The sequence below is a fragment of the Centroberyx affinis genome, unplaced genomic scaffold (assembly GCF_046629955.1).
Source record: "Centroberyx affinis isolate AG114_WGS23_722 - 3 ecotype Tasmania unplaced genomic scaffold, CSIRO-AGI_Caff_v1 ptg000378l_1, whole genome shotgun sequence".
NCBI classification, from domain to species: Eukaryota; Metazoa; Chordata; class Actinopteri; order Beryciformes; family Berycidae; genus Centroberyx; species Centroberyx affinis.
This window is the reverse complement of record NW_027279047.1, coordinates 130,918-147,317: the sequence shown is the minus strand read 5'-3', so window position 1 is coordinate 147,317 and position 16,400 is coordinate 130,918. Positions and strand designations below refer to the sequence as shown.

The following is a 16,400-nucleotide window of genomic DNA, read 5'->3' as shown; positions in this document are numbered from 1 at the left end:
TCATTCATATGTAACTGATTATGGAATTTCCAATGCAGATCTTGTATCTTTGCTTCAGATTCACTGCAACAAATACTAACAAGCACACCCCCATTTAGGATACATCTATTATAAAATAGAAGTGGTGTTAAAATACTGTTCTTTGGTGTTAACAGGTTTGTGACAGAGTTTGATCAAACAGGTTTGATCAAACTCTCATTTAGGTGAAGGGACGACAACATTGGGAAACACTTTAAAGCATAAATTGCCTTTTACCTACATGCTTGTAATGCAAAGTTTTCCTCCCATGTGGCACCTTGAGAAGCCCATCATGTCGAGCCATTTCCGGTGTTTTCTAAATTTCCAAACCACTCGTAGTCACTGTTTTCCAGTATTCCATTATTATTAGCATCAAAAAATCAAGGTTCAGGTCCCGGAGGCGCCACCCTGCCAGCCAAGTGACAGCATATTTTCAGCCTGTATAAAGTTCATTAAACCAACATTAAAGTCTGTAATGGCTTTTTATGGAAAATAAGGTTTGGTGTCAGATGAAGAATTCTAAATAAAGTGTTGCTCTGATTGAAACTGAGACTGAGAAGGAGGAGATACTATGAGATGCGATGGAAAAGATCCAGATGCCAAGACAGGTGAGGCTGAGTGAACCACAGGAGGAACCAGATGTGGTAAACTGGTCTTGCTGAAAGGAAGACCAGCTGAATATATTATATTATATATTTATCCCTTTTTACATATAATACCATAGTTAAAGCCCTTATGGTTATGCAGTGTAATGGGTACATCACAGCGCTAACACTACTAGCCTTAGAGGTTCAACTCTTAATGTGTCCCCCATGCAACTGTTTGCACTAGTGGCAGTGGAAGGACAATGAATGTTATGGAATAGACCCTCTTGTTGGAGACAGCGATCTAACCAACAACCTTTCAGTTATTAGTCGGACTCTCTACATCTTCACAACAAGACAAGTTCACGCTCCTTCTCTGGGGGTTGTCAAAAGGCATTCGGGGAAACGTAGAAACTCCCTAACTGAAGCAGAAGTAGATGAGGCAGATTGAGAGAAAGCGAGTGCACCCAAAAAGTAAATTACAACACTTCATCACAAAATAACTCCTGGAACAGACTGAACACCACCAAATTGATGATATCTAACAGCGCAAGAGTATTCAAGGGTGGATTTTTCATTCGAGATCTCACAGTGAAGAAATGCGACTCCAGGCTCTTAAAAATAAATCAACTGAAGCTCCGTGCTCAATTTATTGTGTCAATCATAATCCCTTCCCTCTTCTGGCATTGTAAAAATCACGCGGCAGCCTGGAGAAGACGAAAGAGACGGGATATTAAAGGTAGTCTATTAAAAACAAATGGAGTGAGACCGCAGATACTAATTGCAAAGAAGAATGATAGTTATATAAAGAGCACCGAATCTGTAAAGGGGCAAAGAAAGAGGATGAGAGATAGGAGGTGCAATTTGTCAAGCTCTGCGCTCATTATAAAGGTAATGAGGGACCTTGAGTGATCATCCAGTTGTGCTGGAACTCTGCAGACTCTGATCCTCAGACAGAGAAACTCCTGGTAAAAGTATCAAATCTGTCTTTTTACCCCACAGCCCAGGGAGCGTTCAGTGTGAAATTGACTGTGGATCGCTTGGTCAAACTTCCCCTGTAACTGAAAGCCAACACAGACGGGTAATTTAATCAAGGGTGCAGACACCAGCGGACGCTCATCTGTCCTACGAATGTTAAGGAGGAGGAGTTGGATTTACCGCAGAGAGATGCCAGAGACTGACATGAGCAGTCAGCACCTTTGCTGGTATGGAAAAAAAAAGGTATTCAGCATGTAGTGAACAGAAAGAATTTCTAGTAGTAGGAGCAACAGCAGCAGTGGAAGACTTTCCTAAGTAAGTTCAAACTTGATCTTAGTTTTTCTCTTTAGAAGGGGGAGCAAAGGTCAAGCAAAAATCGCCAGATGTTTATTTGAATACAGCATCTTAAAAAAAAATCACATTCAGGACCAATGTTCCCTCTGATCTGAGGGTTTGGTGACCTGCATCTAATAATTTATCACACTGACCAAATAATATCTTGTCAGTCATCAGTCATTGATCCATTTTGTCCCCACAAATTTAGTCATTAAAGTGGGTTTTTAAGTTTTGGTGACAAATTATAGGCTATTAAATGCAGGGACTTTGGCGTTTAGTGAATTGATGCACATTTTGTAATAAAGTAAAGACATGGCCATCTCAATAGCTTAAAACAGCATCGATTCCGTAGTCAGTGACGACCGACAGTGTTTAGATAAAAGCAGAAAGCCTTAACTCATTCAAACCATATAATCTATCTATCTTTTGTCTCTCCATCTTGTGCAGGCTGTATTTTTGCGCTGCTGGCTCCAGGCATGACTGCACGGTGCATTTTAAGGGTCAACACACTGTGCGTTCAAAACACTGGGATTCTCGGAAATTGTGTATTACCATCCAAGCTCAATACACGTTGCCTCTGCAGCAACTGAGCCCGTTCACTGACAGATGAGTGGCTACCTGGAATAGGCTACTTAGGGGTGGCGGGGTGCAAACTGAGAAGCTGCCCATTTCCTCTCCTTATTGTAACAGCGGCGTTCACGTCATTATTGTCATAATCACGGCTTGTTTGGGTGTGCGCACATCCTGCACTCGGAAGCGTCGAGTGTTATTTGTGGCGACGCGGTTCATCCTCTCGCCGTAATTATTCCACCCGCTGCCTCTTGATCGTCATCGCGAGGGAGGAAGCGAGGTGAGAAGTGAATGAGGAGAGATGACACGCAGGAGGTGGGGGGTGGGGGGGGGGAGGTGTGCGCGTCCCTGTTGTGTTTGCGGATGGGAATTAATGCGGCTGGTGCGTTCCGTGCAGGGAGAGTGCTTTCAGGAGGTACTGTGTGTGAAAACAGGGGAAGAGAGAGTAAGAGAGAGAGAGAGCAAGAGTAGGGAAGGGATGGTCGTTTCAGAACGAGAAACAAATTCTCAGGCGTACTTGAGAGACGGCCCTTCAAACAAAGGCATCAAGCAATTTCTGAATAAGGAAGTCATATGACAAGGGTGTCCATTCATGCCAATTGATTTCTCTCAGCTGAATCTGTGAAAATTGCATTTACTTTTTTCAGCGAGATGTCAGGTGAAGTTAATAAGCAGTCCATCAGCGCTCTTGCCAAGATTCCGCTTCAGTGCGAGCTATACACTAAAGCGAAGAATCCTCTGTGGAGGCGGGGGGAAAATGTTTCAATTTCTGCTCGAAGTTGATGGCGCTCTCCATTCTGTTCACAAGCAAAGAAGCGGACAAGCACGCAAGTCAGTAGACAAATTCAGCTTTATTGACAAGAACAGTAGTGCTGATACAAGGCAGGAGCTAGGGGGAAGCTCAAAACAGTGCATAACTCAGATACAAAAAACGGTCATACTGTAGCTTTTTACTGGATTGGTAGTCCGGAATAATCCCTTCAGTTGTTACTTTAAAAGCTGGAAAGAATAAAAAGGTTTAGTTTAAAAATGGAATAGACTGAAAACCCCTTGATGAGAGCCTAACACCTGTAAACTGTTTTTTTTTTTTCTTTTTTACATACTTCATATCCAGTACAAAACATGCATCCCATGTTATTCCACAACTGTCAGTCTTACAATGTACACTGATTGCACAAAATCAAATTAAGATCATAATAAAAACAAAATAATATACATATACATCCCGTCACAGACGCTACACGCAAGACATATTTGGCTATTCCTATTTCTCAGACATGGAAAACCTCATTTCAAGCTACCATAAATTTATACACCAAATATTACTGTCCTCTGACTACTGGGCCATTTTCAAAACAGCCTGAGGTAAGCTTTAGCACATGAGACATAGCTCGAATTCAAAGGCTAAAAAAATTAAATAGAACAACGTGATATATTATAATGCCAAAAATCCTCAAATTTCAACCATCACAAACAAGAGACGAAAAATTATTATTAAAAAAAAGCTACTGTTGCATCTTGTTCCTCCAATTTCTGTTGTAAACAAGGTAAAGGATTACCCCAAATGCCTCAAAGTGCCAAATTACTGACCGAACTCTCTTGATCCGCTGACTGACAGGTTCAACCGTTAAGTAGTGCAACACGACTAGTCCAACAAATGCAATGATTACAACGACAAAACAAAACGTGGCAGAAAAAAAAAAAAAAAAAAAAAAAAAAAAAAAGAGGCTAAAAGATCATTCAGTGTTCCCTTTTCAGCTTCCGACCAATGTCTACCTCGTCCAGCCCCGTGGCTGATCTGGACTCCTGCAGTTCCCGGAGCTGCGAGTGCGTGCGGGGCGCCTGCTTCTTGAGCTTCTGCAGGTGAATGTCGATGGGGTCCAGTTCGGGCTCGCTGGCGGGGACGGGCAGGTAGCCGCCGTCCCTCGGCAGGCACATGCACCAGCCGGCGCCGGCCAGGTCCAACTCGCTGTACTCGAAGCCGGCCTTCTTCAGCACCTTGAAGTCCACCATGTCGGCGGACTCGCTCATGTCCACCAGCAGGTTCCAGAAGACGCAGCTCAGGACGATGCCGAGGAGCTGCGGGGAGATACGGGGGTTCATAAAAATGCTCTTTGGCTTTACCGTACAGGGTGTCTGAAAAGTCCCGAATCGTAGGGAAACCGCCAACTAAACATGTATCGAAACGAAAAGTGGGATTCAAACCCACACCTCCATTCAGAGACTAGAAACTCTGATGCCTTAGACCGCTCAACTATCCTGACAACTAGTGTGAAGAAAGAAACATCATATGGTGTTACTTATCACTATGATCCCAGACTTTTCAGACACCCTGTCGATTCTGCTGAGCAAACATTTCAAAGAGTAAGGAAAAAAAAAAAAAAAAATTCTACCTACAGCATTCCTCAGATATAATTGGATATGCCTTTGATAATACGTAAGCTCTATTTTAACTTTAGATGAGATGAGTTGAAGATGAATTGATGAATTGAAGTGAGTCAATGTAACCTGTGGAATTTGGCATCAAAATTAATTTCTCTTACATCTCAACTTTGGCAGGATTTTGCTGCAAGTACAAAATTTGTTGTTCATTTCTTTTTTAACTGGTCAGATCAGATCAGAGGGAGGATACCCCAACCCTTGTCTTCAATGGACAAATGGATTGTTTTATTTACGAAGTGGATGTACAGTATATTGTTTAGAGGCAAAGGATCTTATTTGATAGATAAGAATTCACAGTCTGACACTATACTTGCAAATGTTCTTGCCACTGATAACACCTGAAACTTTCTCCTCCAGAAAACTGCAGGGTGAGGGGAATACTGAGTACAAATATAGGCGTTAATTTTTAGCTGGAACTAAAATCGAACCTAATAATCTACTGATGCAGCTGTTTTAGAGGCACCGCGGTGGATAATTAGGCCTCTTCATGGGGGCTCTGACAAGTCTCTAAAGTTTCACAACACTGAAGAGTGTTAGAAAGAGAGTTTATGCATCATGTGAGATTATGTTTTTAAGAGAGAAGATATGTGACCTGCTCTATCATTTCCAGTCACATTGACCCCTCAAAGCATTTTGAGTTTAATACACTGTTGGAAAGAGGAGAATTTAAGCTTTCTGGTGATATCAAAATTATCTTTGTACTCCAAAGAGTGAGTGAGATGCAGCCCTTGATGTCTTGACTGTTTCCAAACTATGTTTTTGAGAAAAAGGGCCTCAAAGTTTAAAGTCAGTTAATTAAGTGTTAAAAAGTAGTCTGATATTATATCAGTCCATTGCGCGATATTTAATAATATCAATTAAATTCAATCTCTCTCGCTCTCTCCCTCTCTCTCTCTCTCTCTCTCTCTCTCACACTCACACACACACACACACACACACACACACACACACACCATAGTAAGGGGAGAGAGGGACGGGGAGAAGTGTTGCCAGGTTCGTAGCGACAAAACCCTCCCAGTGTCAATTAAACCCAACCCATAAACAGTCAAATGATCAATGAAACTAGTCCAAAATAACAAACCAATAACAAAACTCCAAAATACAACCCTGACAAACTTTATAAACAGCGTTTTAAGTCCTACAGCATTTAGAACATTTCCAAGTACATTGAAAACCGCAAACCTGGCAACATGAGGAATGCGAGCTTTGTTGACAAACTAGCGTTAAGCTAGTAGTTCTGCTTGTCACCCTACCTTTACGAGCTTCAAAACTATATTTACCGGTTGAATTTCACAATAATTTTTACACAGAAAGAAAGCCAAGGCTTTATTTTATTAAAATCTGTTGAAACCCCAAAACATCCAAAAATCGATCTTTTCTCATAAAATCACGTTTATCCACAAATGCGCCGTTGCGACTTCCGACTGAAAATGATAGAACGCGTCACATATGTGGGCAATTGGATTAGTAGGAGACCAATTCATCAAAAAAAAAAAATCAGGTAAGAGTTAATGAAACTGTCACAAACTGGTCCACTGAAGCAGGTTTTTCAGAAATTAATGATACGACCCAATCAATTTTATGTTCTTCCTGACAATGCAAGTATTCCGGCTACACTAGATCATGTTGCCAAAACCTATGCCCAGGAGATGACCGTACATCATTAGCTGTTTTTATGTAGCATACATAATACTAATGAATTGGCAGGCAGTGTTGCTAGGAGGCAATCAAACTGCAAATTAACTTTCAAAGAAAAATTTTGAAAGTTGGAATATCAAGGGTAAATAGGAAAGGTGATTATTTGATTGGCTAGAGGGCTTAAAACACAATTCAGTTTTCAGTGAGTCGGCGCATTAGGTTTTAAATTACCTGTGGCAGCCCTATGGCACAGCAGAGTGCGATGGTGGTTCCAATGTTGTCACTCATCCAGAGGTTGACAGCGTGGATACAGCCGCGCACATGGATCTCCTCCTGCAGGGCTTCACGCTGATGCACAGACCAGGGAAAGACGACAATTTCATACTCAAAACTCAACACTGGCTTCACTGGCTCACCTCAGAAGGTGAGCCAGTGAAGTTTTAAAACTCAGGCGTTGTCGTTCACTGGGAAACTGCTGGTGCTTGACGAACGGCAGAGAGAGAATTTCAATGGAGCCGTTCAGTTATTCGCAGCCAGTACAAGTAACTGTGATCGTTCTAAAAACTAGGGAGGTGGAAGGACAGAAAAACAGATACATGAGTGACTTGGCACCACAGTATCTGCTTGCCACTGCTTAACCATCTGGCAACGGCACAACATGATCGCCTTGTGCCGCATTACCTACGTCTTCCAGTTTGCAAACAAACATGACATGGATGTCAATCAAATTAATACCCTTTTCAGTGAAAGTTTATACCGAAAAAAACACCCTCTAAGGATTTATATGAGTAAAGTTCTGCCAACTGGATAAACCTGTAAACACTGACAAATTTAAAGGCATGGGCAGCAGGGTTTGGAGATGTGCTCTTGTCATGCAAACCCACAACTCAGCCCTAATTTGTATGGTGCATTTTCCAACAACACAAAAGAGACTTCTTCATAACCAATTACTCATCTTACCTCTTTAGTCAGGGCCTGGTAACCACAAAGAGTGTTGATGACCTCTCCCACCTGGGCAAAAGTTACAGAGACAAGATTTTAATTGAGCTTACATGACCACACACAGCTCTAAGGGGACTTCTGCGACAGCGATACGCTGCTTGGGAGGTGTAGCTGTCTCCTGCCAGCCGGAGCGTAAACTTGACCGTCTGCAAAATGGCTGCAGCCCTGACAGGTAGGAGCCGATAACGCCGGAAGCCAATGTTCGGCCTTTCTAATCAACTCTCATGTCTCCAGGGTGTGTGCGTGTGTGTGTTGGAGGATTCTGTAGATCTCTATAATTTCTCCAACACAGCTCCACTGCTTCCGGAGGCTGTATCAGTGCTTAGTGAGCCGTGGAGCAGGAGCGATAGCAAGCAGATGGAGGGTGGAGAGGGGCAACAAGGGACCTACATTTAATTTAACGGAAGAAAGAAATTTCCCAAAGCCCACACCAATACCTGTGAAACACGTCTCCTGTAAGCCGGACTAGGCCTTCTCCTACACATTCAATTACGTCTCTGCTGGGCAGATATAATGACAGGTGTCTCTTTTAGGCTTGATGAAACAGCAACATCACTAATTCAGTGTTTGGTTTTAGATTTGAACCAGCAGGCAGTAGGGTCTGGCCCTTAGATCTTATCGCCTGTTCTGGCAGCAGCAGGCCCACGCAACCTCACTGATCCTCATTCCCTGGCCACACGGTATCAATACTAGCTAATTAAAACTGGATAAATTGGTCACTCTGAAATGTATGGAGCTACTCAGCTAAGAGTAGGGATCTAAAGACCTCTGTGCCGATGAGAGCGGGAGCTAATAGAATCCATTTACTCTCTGCTTTGTGCACATTGTAGATACCTTTGATATAAACACTCATCAGGGACACATGCACAAACACCCACAAATGTCATATGATCCAGCGGACACGAGCCCAAGCGCCTGTCTGAACAAGTGGCTAGTGAATTTTGCATGACGTCTCAGTAAGATGCGACAAAACTTCTGTTACAGCTTCAGTTTGTGTAAAGTTAAAGAGGTAAAAGGTTAAAGATGTGCTTATATTATGTTTTGCCATTTTTGTTTTGCTACTGTGAGCTGGCTAAATAGTTTTTTTTACAGGATAGCACAGTGTTTCCTTCTGGAAGCACAAACTTCACCAAGAAGTCACTCAGAGCTTAGTAGTGATTGGTCAGAAGAGGTGCCTGACTTGAGAACATCTCCAGATATTTTTTGGCTGGACCGCAACAGCGGGGCCAGCCCTATAAACACGAATGTCTGTCACTCACTGACTGACTGACTGACTGACTGAGTGATGAAGTTACGCCATTGGTCGGCCGTGGCACGTGGCACACCCATACAAGGTCCAGCCATATACTAGGTTTTGACCTAGTCTTGTTTTCCCTACGTCTTTTCTTGTGAACATTTCCATGCCTGAATCACAACTTCTCTAGATGTGCCACACTTAACTGGTGCGGACGTTTCACAGGATTTTATGTGAAGGCATGTGTGCAGTGTGTGTCCATGCTGCCAGCACTCACCTTGCGGCGACAACAGGTATATGGAACCCCGCAGGCCAGTGGACCAGTACCGTTACAGAAATGGTACTGGTTGACTCCCCAGTCCTTATACTCATCTCCTCCACAACACGAAAACTGGAGAGGAAAATAACAGAAAGAAAAAGACATTTGGGAGCTAAGTATGCCATCAAAGCAAAGGCTCAACTCAACAGGCACATCAAACTTGGCAACAAGCTCAAGTGCTTTTAAGTGCATTAAATTGAGACAACCCAGTGGGTTACAGCTTCCGCTGTGGAATCAAAACCTCTGTCACCTTGGACTAAAGCCTGAGGCCACTCACCATGTTGCCTCCATTATCCCCCTTATCCAGACCAGGCCTCATTCACTGAATAATCTTACCTCCAATTCCCACTGCAAATGGAAATCGATGTGGAGATAGCCGCGGTGGGGAGCTGGAGCTCAGGTGAAGACTGAATTCAAGACTATCACTTAAAACTACAGTGCAGAGAATCCAATCAATCATCCAACATGTTGAAACCTACCCTGGGACAATGAAGGACAACTCTATCTCTGTCATTACTGCTGCAGCGCCTTGTTATTGCCTTGGTTCCTCTTTGTGGCACCTCAGCTGCATGCTATTCTACCGCTGATGAAGACAGGCACCCCATTGGCTGTGCAAATAACACATTTCACAAGTGGCGACAACGGCAAATAAAAAGACGGGACACATGCCAAGATGCAGGATTTATTGTCACCTCTATCGGCGCAGATGACGACTACAAAACATGAAATAATAGACAGAACTCTACAAATGGTGGTTGAGGGGCATTAGTGGTGGTTAGAAACACTGAACGTCCATCTGCTCTGATGAAATGCGTACATGTATGTGTGTCTCAAACGGATAGAAGAAAAAACAAATTCCTAATAAATACCCTGTGTGTGACAAGGCAAATTGAAGTACTCCAACACCCCACCCCAAATTTAGAAATAAATACATAAGAATAACAATAAAATAAAAAAGTCTACATCCAAGTTCTAAATAATGCACGATACTATTCCTTGTGACAGCATCCAGTTATAGACACACACAGCCCATTAGGGTACTTAGTAGAGCCATTATGTTTTTATACCACATATTGTTTTATCACAATACCAATACTTATCATCATTTTATAATACCATTATAGCATTCATTCATTATTATTATCAAACATAATAAAATTAATGAGCCCATGCATGCACACACACCCAAAGGAATTAACTATCTATCCATACTTTGTAGAGAAAACATCTTACTACCTTTTGTTGCACATAATCCAAGATGTTTTTGAAGTCCAGATCATCGTAGTAGTGTTTAATTCCCTCTCGTATACTGTTCTGAAACAAGCCAGACGTCTAGGTAGAGGAAGAGATGAGAGAAGGAGATGCACAGAAAGAGGGGAGGAAGAGCAACGTGATGAGCATTGACAAAGGTGCTGTCAATCAGAAAGACTGACAGCAGTACGGCTAAGGAGGTTGTGACCCGACTGTGGCTGGAGGGTATGCTGAGAGGGAATAAATAGGAATGTATAGGGTGTGAATATATGGCATACAGAAGCGCATTTACCTTCTTTTCAAAGATGAGAGCAGTAATGAGCGCGACTGCCTGGAGGAGCAGCAACACACAGAGAACGCAGAGGAACTGTGGGGGGAGAACAACAGGATTATACAGGGTTTCCTCCGTATCCGTTCAGCAGTGGTGCAGAGCCACAGCAAGCAAACTACCACCATTACAAAAAAATCTTCATTTAACATTGTAATTTCCCTCTAAACCTCCAGAAACTGCTCCACTTGGTTACTCCCTGTCAGTACAGAACATGCAATTGTGAACAAACAAGCTTAAACATTTTTTGTGTTAAGGAAAGATTTTTTAGAACACCTCGGCAAGAGTCTACAAGGTTAGGCCGTGATCACTTAGGATGCATTTTTGAACGCGCCTGTTTCAGTTATTATCAATGGTTGGGCGTGCGTCTCCTCCAAACTATGCGGCTTGCGTTTTGGATGCAGTACATTTTGGGGCGCTGGGTGCTCCAAGCTGAACATGTCTCTACTTTAGCTGTGCCGCATTACGTTAATGGCAGGCAGAGAAAAACACAGCAGTGCCTGGAGGGACGTAGCCTATACATTTTCTCAGTGAGTAAACTATATCCTCCGAACGGAATGGGCTCCTTATCCTCTACTTCAAGCAAAAGCAGAGCTATAACTAACTTTCTCTTGTCCATTTTTACTTTCAACAACGTTATCTCCTCACTTCAGGTTAGCTAGCTAACGTTAATTAGATAGCTGCAAGAATGATTTAATCCTCCTTGCTCCTTGCTGCACTTTGCGTCTGAGCAGGAGAAAAACATCCTATGTGATCACGGCCTTAAATGTCTTATGAGCTGCTGCTGTTCTGCAAACTTCTAATTCACTTTATCTGTTGAATGTTCATGTGTATGTAAATGTAAATGCATGCACAGCATATATGTTTTACCTAACGCAAGTGAAATATGGATGTTCTGTGCATGTAGTTATTTGTCATTATTTTTTACTCAATTTTGTGATCTAAACTGTATTGTATCCTGAAAATTCTCATAAATTCTTAAAGAAATTCCCCATGAAATATTACATGCAGTCCTTATGTTGACAATTTCTGCTTTTAGCAATGTAACCTGCACAAGAGCCATAACTGGGACTAAAACAGGGACAGATGTAGAACAAAACTCAAAAATAGAAACCTTGGTCATATTAGTAACATCAATATCAACCATAACAAACTTAAAAAATGAGATATACACACATCCCACTCCTCCTCCATCCTTACCATGTGCAGCAGGGTCTTGTTGTCCCTGAGGGATCCCACCATGCCCACCACTGACACGGTGAACATCACCAGGCCCAGCAGGATGAGCACCACAGCGGGAGCCAGGAAAACCCCCTCCAGGGTCCGGTTCTTCTGCCTTTCCACCTCGGCATACACCCCCACGCACAGCACACACAGACCCATCAGCTGGGGGAGAGAGATAGAGAAGAGGACCGTAGGAACTTCGACCTATATGAGTTTTTGACGGCCAATATGTTTTTTTGGATTGAAGCTACTGATAATCATAAAGCCTAAGAAACAGCATTAGACCATCATGGGACACTAAACCTCTCCACTGAAACCCATACTAATGAAGTTCTTTTAAGTGGATTAGCAAATGAAGGCAGAGTGAGGCAGGTTTCCTTCCAGATGTTATAGACTGACATCCCCGAAGCTGTACAATAGAATCATATACTTGCCTCCATTATATATGTGGTGGACGACATTGGCTGGCCAATATCTGATTCTTATTAAAAGGCCAATATTGGCCTGATTTATCTGCAAACCAATATCGGTCTGACCCTAATTGAAATGGTTAGAGCCTCGCTGAGTAACAATCCCCCTGCATTAGAATCACAGTACACCACACGGGCCTGCAGGGTGGGATGCGAAAGAAGATGTGCTTGTATATAATATGCATGGAGGAGTGCCTGTGCTCTTTCCATGCTCAAAGATAGACAGCTGTTTCATCGGAACCACCAAAAGAGAAATCAGAAATGTGCACATTTTATAAGACACCCAGCTTTCCTTGATGTTCTGTTGCACAAAAGCAAAAAGCTAATTTGTAAATTCTGTGTTTCCTTTCACACTTTGTGATTCGAGTTTGGATGCTTTTGTTCCGAGTAATCCAACATGAAAACCCTGAAAAGTGCTGAAGCGTCTCTGAGTGCTTGCACCACGCTGAGTAAGGGCTAATAAATGGGAAAGGATGATTGGGGGCACAGGAAATAATAGAGAAATGGAGGTAAAATAAGGTCTTGGTGCAATAGGATGTGTCATCACGGCACCAAACTAAACCCAGTCGACAGCCTTATTTTAGGGTTAAAAGAGCCATCCTGGGCAGTGTGCCGGATCACTATGGCTCATAATGAATCACAGTCACTAAGTACAACACATTTACAAAAAACTGTCTTGATCGATTGGTGCACAGACACTGACAACTTTTTTCAGAGTACAAATTTGGTCCAAAGGGACAGTGCCCCATATCCATATATACAGTATATATATATAAATAATGCAAGTGCTGCAAAGAGAAGAGAAACAAACAGCCTTGGCTACCTTGCTATTGATTTTCAATTGGAAACAGAGGTAATCAGCCTTAAGAGTAGGGTGCATCTACTTCAACTCCATTTACTGCTCACAACCTCCGTAAAGCATTGGCAGATGCATTTGGCTTGGTTCCCATGTTCAATGTTAGCCTATTTACCTTCACTGCCACAGGAGTGAAGATAATACAATGCAACATACAGTTGCTTGCAGTTTGTCCTGCAATATACAATATGTCTTTACTGTCTCTGTAAGAATTAACCAGACATATTCATATACCACTGTATAAGGCGGAGTCGTTCCCAGAGGACACCTACAGCTTTATTCCTGTCATAAAGATTTCCATTAAATTGCATTAACCAAATTCAACAGACGACAGCAAAGATAGCCTTAATTAAGTCTACATGGCTGGCTTGTGGCCAAAGGAGCTTTTGTCTGTTGAGCTGAGTCGGGCCACGCTGTCCTAAATCACAGCAGTAGGAGGGAGAGATAGTGGAGGAGAGAAAGAGCGAGACAGACCATATGAGAGAGACTGTGGACTGCTAATGGAATCAAACTACTGATGTTTTGGAGTCATATTCAATAACATGCTTTAGGGTGCATCTATTTGACTAACACAGACAGTGGGGCAGTCTGGGGGCAGTTTGGGGGTGGCGTGGTGGGGGGGGGGGTTATTGAGCATTATTCAAAATTATTTTCCTGGAGGTAAGAGTGCTGAAGGGGTGAGAGGGAGAAAGCAGAAAGCGAGACAAAACACAGGGGTTTGTAAATGGGGTGCTGAAGACTGAGGACGACACTCATGTTTACTTCTTAATGACCTGGCAGGAAATCAACTTCCTCATCTGCCGATCAAAGTGGCTGGTGGATCATTCACCAGCCACTTACACTAATTAAAATGTAACCAAACGGCTATGTAGAACAGACAAGAGAACATTTATTTAGCGGCCAAAGTGGCTAGTAGAATAGACAAACAACCGCAACCAAAGTTTACCAACTTGACTAACCCAGGAGTAGGTCCATGTAGCTTACAGAGAAAACTGGCTCACAGAGTGAAGGAAGCATAATTTATTCTAGTGCACTTGAACCAAGTAACCCTAATATGACATTAAGATTTCACATACAAACAGACCTACTGGGTGGCCACAACATGCTACCAGGTGACAGATTCTGATCACACTAAATTTGGCTACTCATGTTTACGTTTTACCATAACCATTACTGTCATTTCCACTGTTAGCAGAAAGTATACAATGTAGCTAATCAGGCCACATAATGCCTACCGTATTTTCCACAAAGGGTTCACTAGTAGCCCCAGAACGTTCTGCTCTGTCATGAATGTCACACCAAACTCCATTCAAAAGTCTATCCGTTCAAAGCTGCCTTGCTTTCCGGAAAGGGTTCATAAATGGTAGAACATTTGAGACCTTTTGCACATTGCTAGGATCCACTCTTCAACTCTGCATAAATTCAATACACTGAGCAGCACTTATTTGGATAAGATTACAACTTTCAGAATTGGTTCTCCTGTTATTTCCACAGTCGTCTACCACCAAAAACACAGTGGTGGGCGGTACCGTTCTCGCCATACAAGAGAAATACATAAAGATAATTGTCTTTCGTGGATGAGTTAACAGTTACTTTACAAGGTTACCTTACTGTAACTGAACAATTTCTTTTAATTACAATATGAGCACGGGTTTGTTTATTTAAATACCTAGCCTAACTAACGTTATAGCGCCTTTAAGCAAGCTCGTGATTTCTGTCGGCAAAAATATATATATATATTTTCCCACGTTATCATCGCTTTTATTCGATCCAACGCCCTGCACCACCTCACGAGAGCCCCTTTGTCGGTGCCGCTCGGTGCTGTTAGCCGATTAATGCTAGCCACGCTAGCAAGTTCAATTAATATCTCAATAAAATGTTTTATTAGAAGAACGTGCCGCTGTTTTTTGTTTAAAAATGTGAGAGACCGTTATAAGCTACGTGGTATCGGATATTCCCATCCTAGGCTAACAGTACTGAGTGGCTAGCCCCTGTATCGTTCACTTGTATGGAGAGAAATGCTACGCCAAACTCCATTCAAAGATCTTACAATTTAATGTTGCCTTTTTATTGATAAACGAACATACCTGGTAGAAAATAACTTGAGGCCATTTACAAATCGTTGAGGTCTACTGGTAAATCCGGCATGTACATAATCCACAAAGCAGCACCTTATTTCAGTAAAATTACAACTACAATTGGTTCACAATGCTCACCCCGCCCTCCACGGTGTGTTTTGGTGGAAGATGATGGCAGGACTGAAAGGGGAACCAATTCTTAAAGTTGAAATTTTGTTGAAATACGTCCTGCTTGGTGTATTGGGTGTACGCCGAATTGTACAATGGGTCGTATACATTCAAAATAGGTCTAAAGTTGTATCCTAACAGATATATACTTTTGCTTGTAGGCAAGGGCACATTCAACTGCAAGACTTTTGAATGAAATTTGGGATATCGTTTTTCATATGAGGGCTATTGGGTGGCTAACGTCAACTGTCATTTGGGGAAAATGCTGCAGCTCAGATGAAAAATGATTAGTGGTCGTTAAATGCTGCTGTGAAAAAAGGGGAAAAGAAACTTACCGAGAAGAGCATTGAGTAGATATTTAAAGTGAATTTGATGAAATAGTAGAAGTGGTTGGTTTTCCTCATTTCTGAATAGGAGGGCATGGCTGCTAACGTTAGCGAGGCTAGCTAACAAGCTAGCTAGCTACCCCACGCGTGGTTTGTGCGCTATCTAAAAACAAATTAAATAAAATATGATCAATGAAATAAAACTAGCTTTTGTGAGAGCTAACTGAATGGTTAAAATATGTAATAGCTCTCATTCCTCACATGCTATTGTGTGTAACGTAAAGAAACCAAACCACTTCCGTGCGGCTGGGCAGTCCACGCTTTGTTTTGACTACATTCTTAAAGGCACAGTGCACAAAAACTCATTTTTATATTGAATTTATTTTAAAATGTATTTTTTTATCAAGGTGTTGTATTATACGAAGTTTTTAATTTTTAATGAAATCTTCAAAATTGTACAACATTACAACAAATATAAACAGAAAAAAACAGAACCACACTAACTGACATTTGACAGGAGATCAGGTCTGTCAGAATGCAGCAGCAGTGGACAGAATATATATAAGTAAAATTACTGG

At 42.1% G+C, this 16,400-nt stretch overlaps 1 protein-coding gene across 1 annotated transcript; it reads right to left on the bottom strand.

Annotated features, from left to right (window-relative positions):
• Positions 1-3,340: 3,340 nt before the first annotated feature.
• Positions 3,341-16,105, bottom strand: LOC139641487 (tetraspanin-15). The gene is made up of 8 exons (XM_071515902.1): positions 15,832-16,105; positions 11,901-12,086; positions 10,665-10,739; positions 10,358-10,453; positions 9,080-9,193; positions 7,527-7,577; positions 6,798-6,914; positions 3,341-4,565 (listed from the first exon to the last, which is right to left on the bottom strand). The coding sequence occupies exons 1-8, from the start codon at positions 15,916-15,918 to the stop codon at positions 4,227-4,229; spliced, it is 1,065 nt and encodes a 354-aa protein (XP_071372003.1). The 5' UTR covers positions 15,919-16,105; the 3' UTR covers positions 3,341-4,226.
• Positions 16,106-16,400: the final 295 nt, after the last annotated feature.

Bases quoted from the DNA above. Each gene is read 5' to 3' on its own strand.
- LOC139641487 (XM_071515902.1), bottom strand. From the start codon at position 15,918: ATGCCCTCCTATTCAGAAATGAGGAAAACCAACCACTTCTACTATTTC. The intron at 10,740-11,900 runs GTAAGGATGGAG...CTCCCCCCACAG, and splicing joins ACAAGACCCTGCTGCACATG to TTCCTCTGCGTTCTCTGTGT. The intron at 9,194-10,357 runs GTAGTAAGATGT...TTTCCTCTCCAG, and splicing joins TGGATTATGTGCAACAAAAG to TTTTCGTGTTGTGGAGGAGA.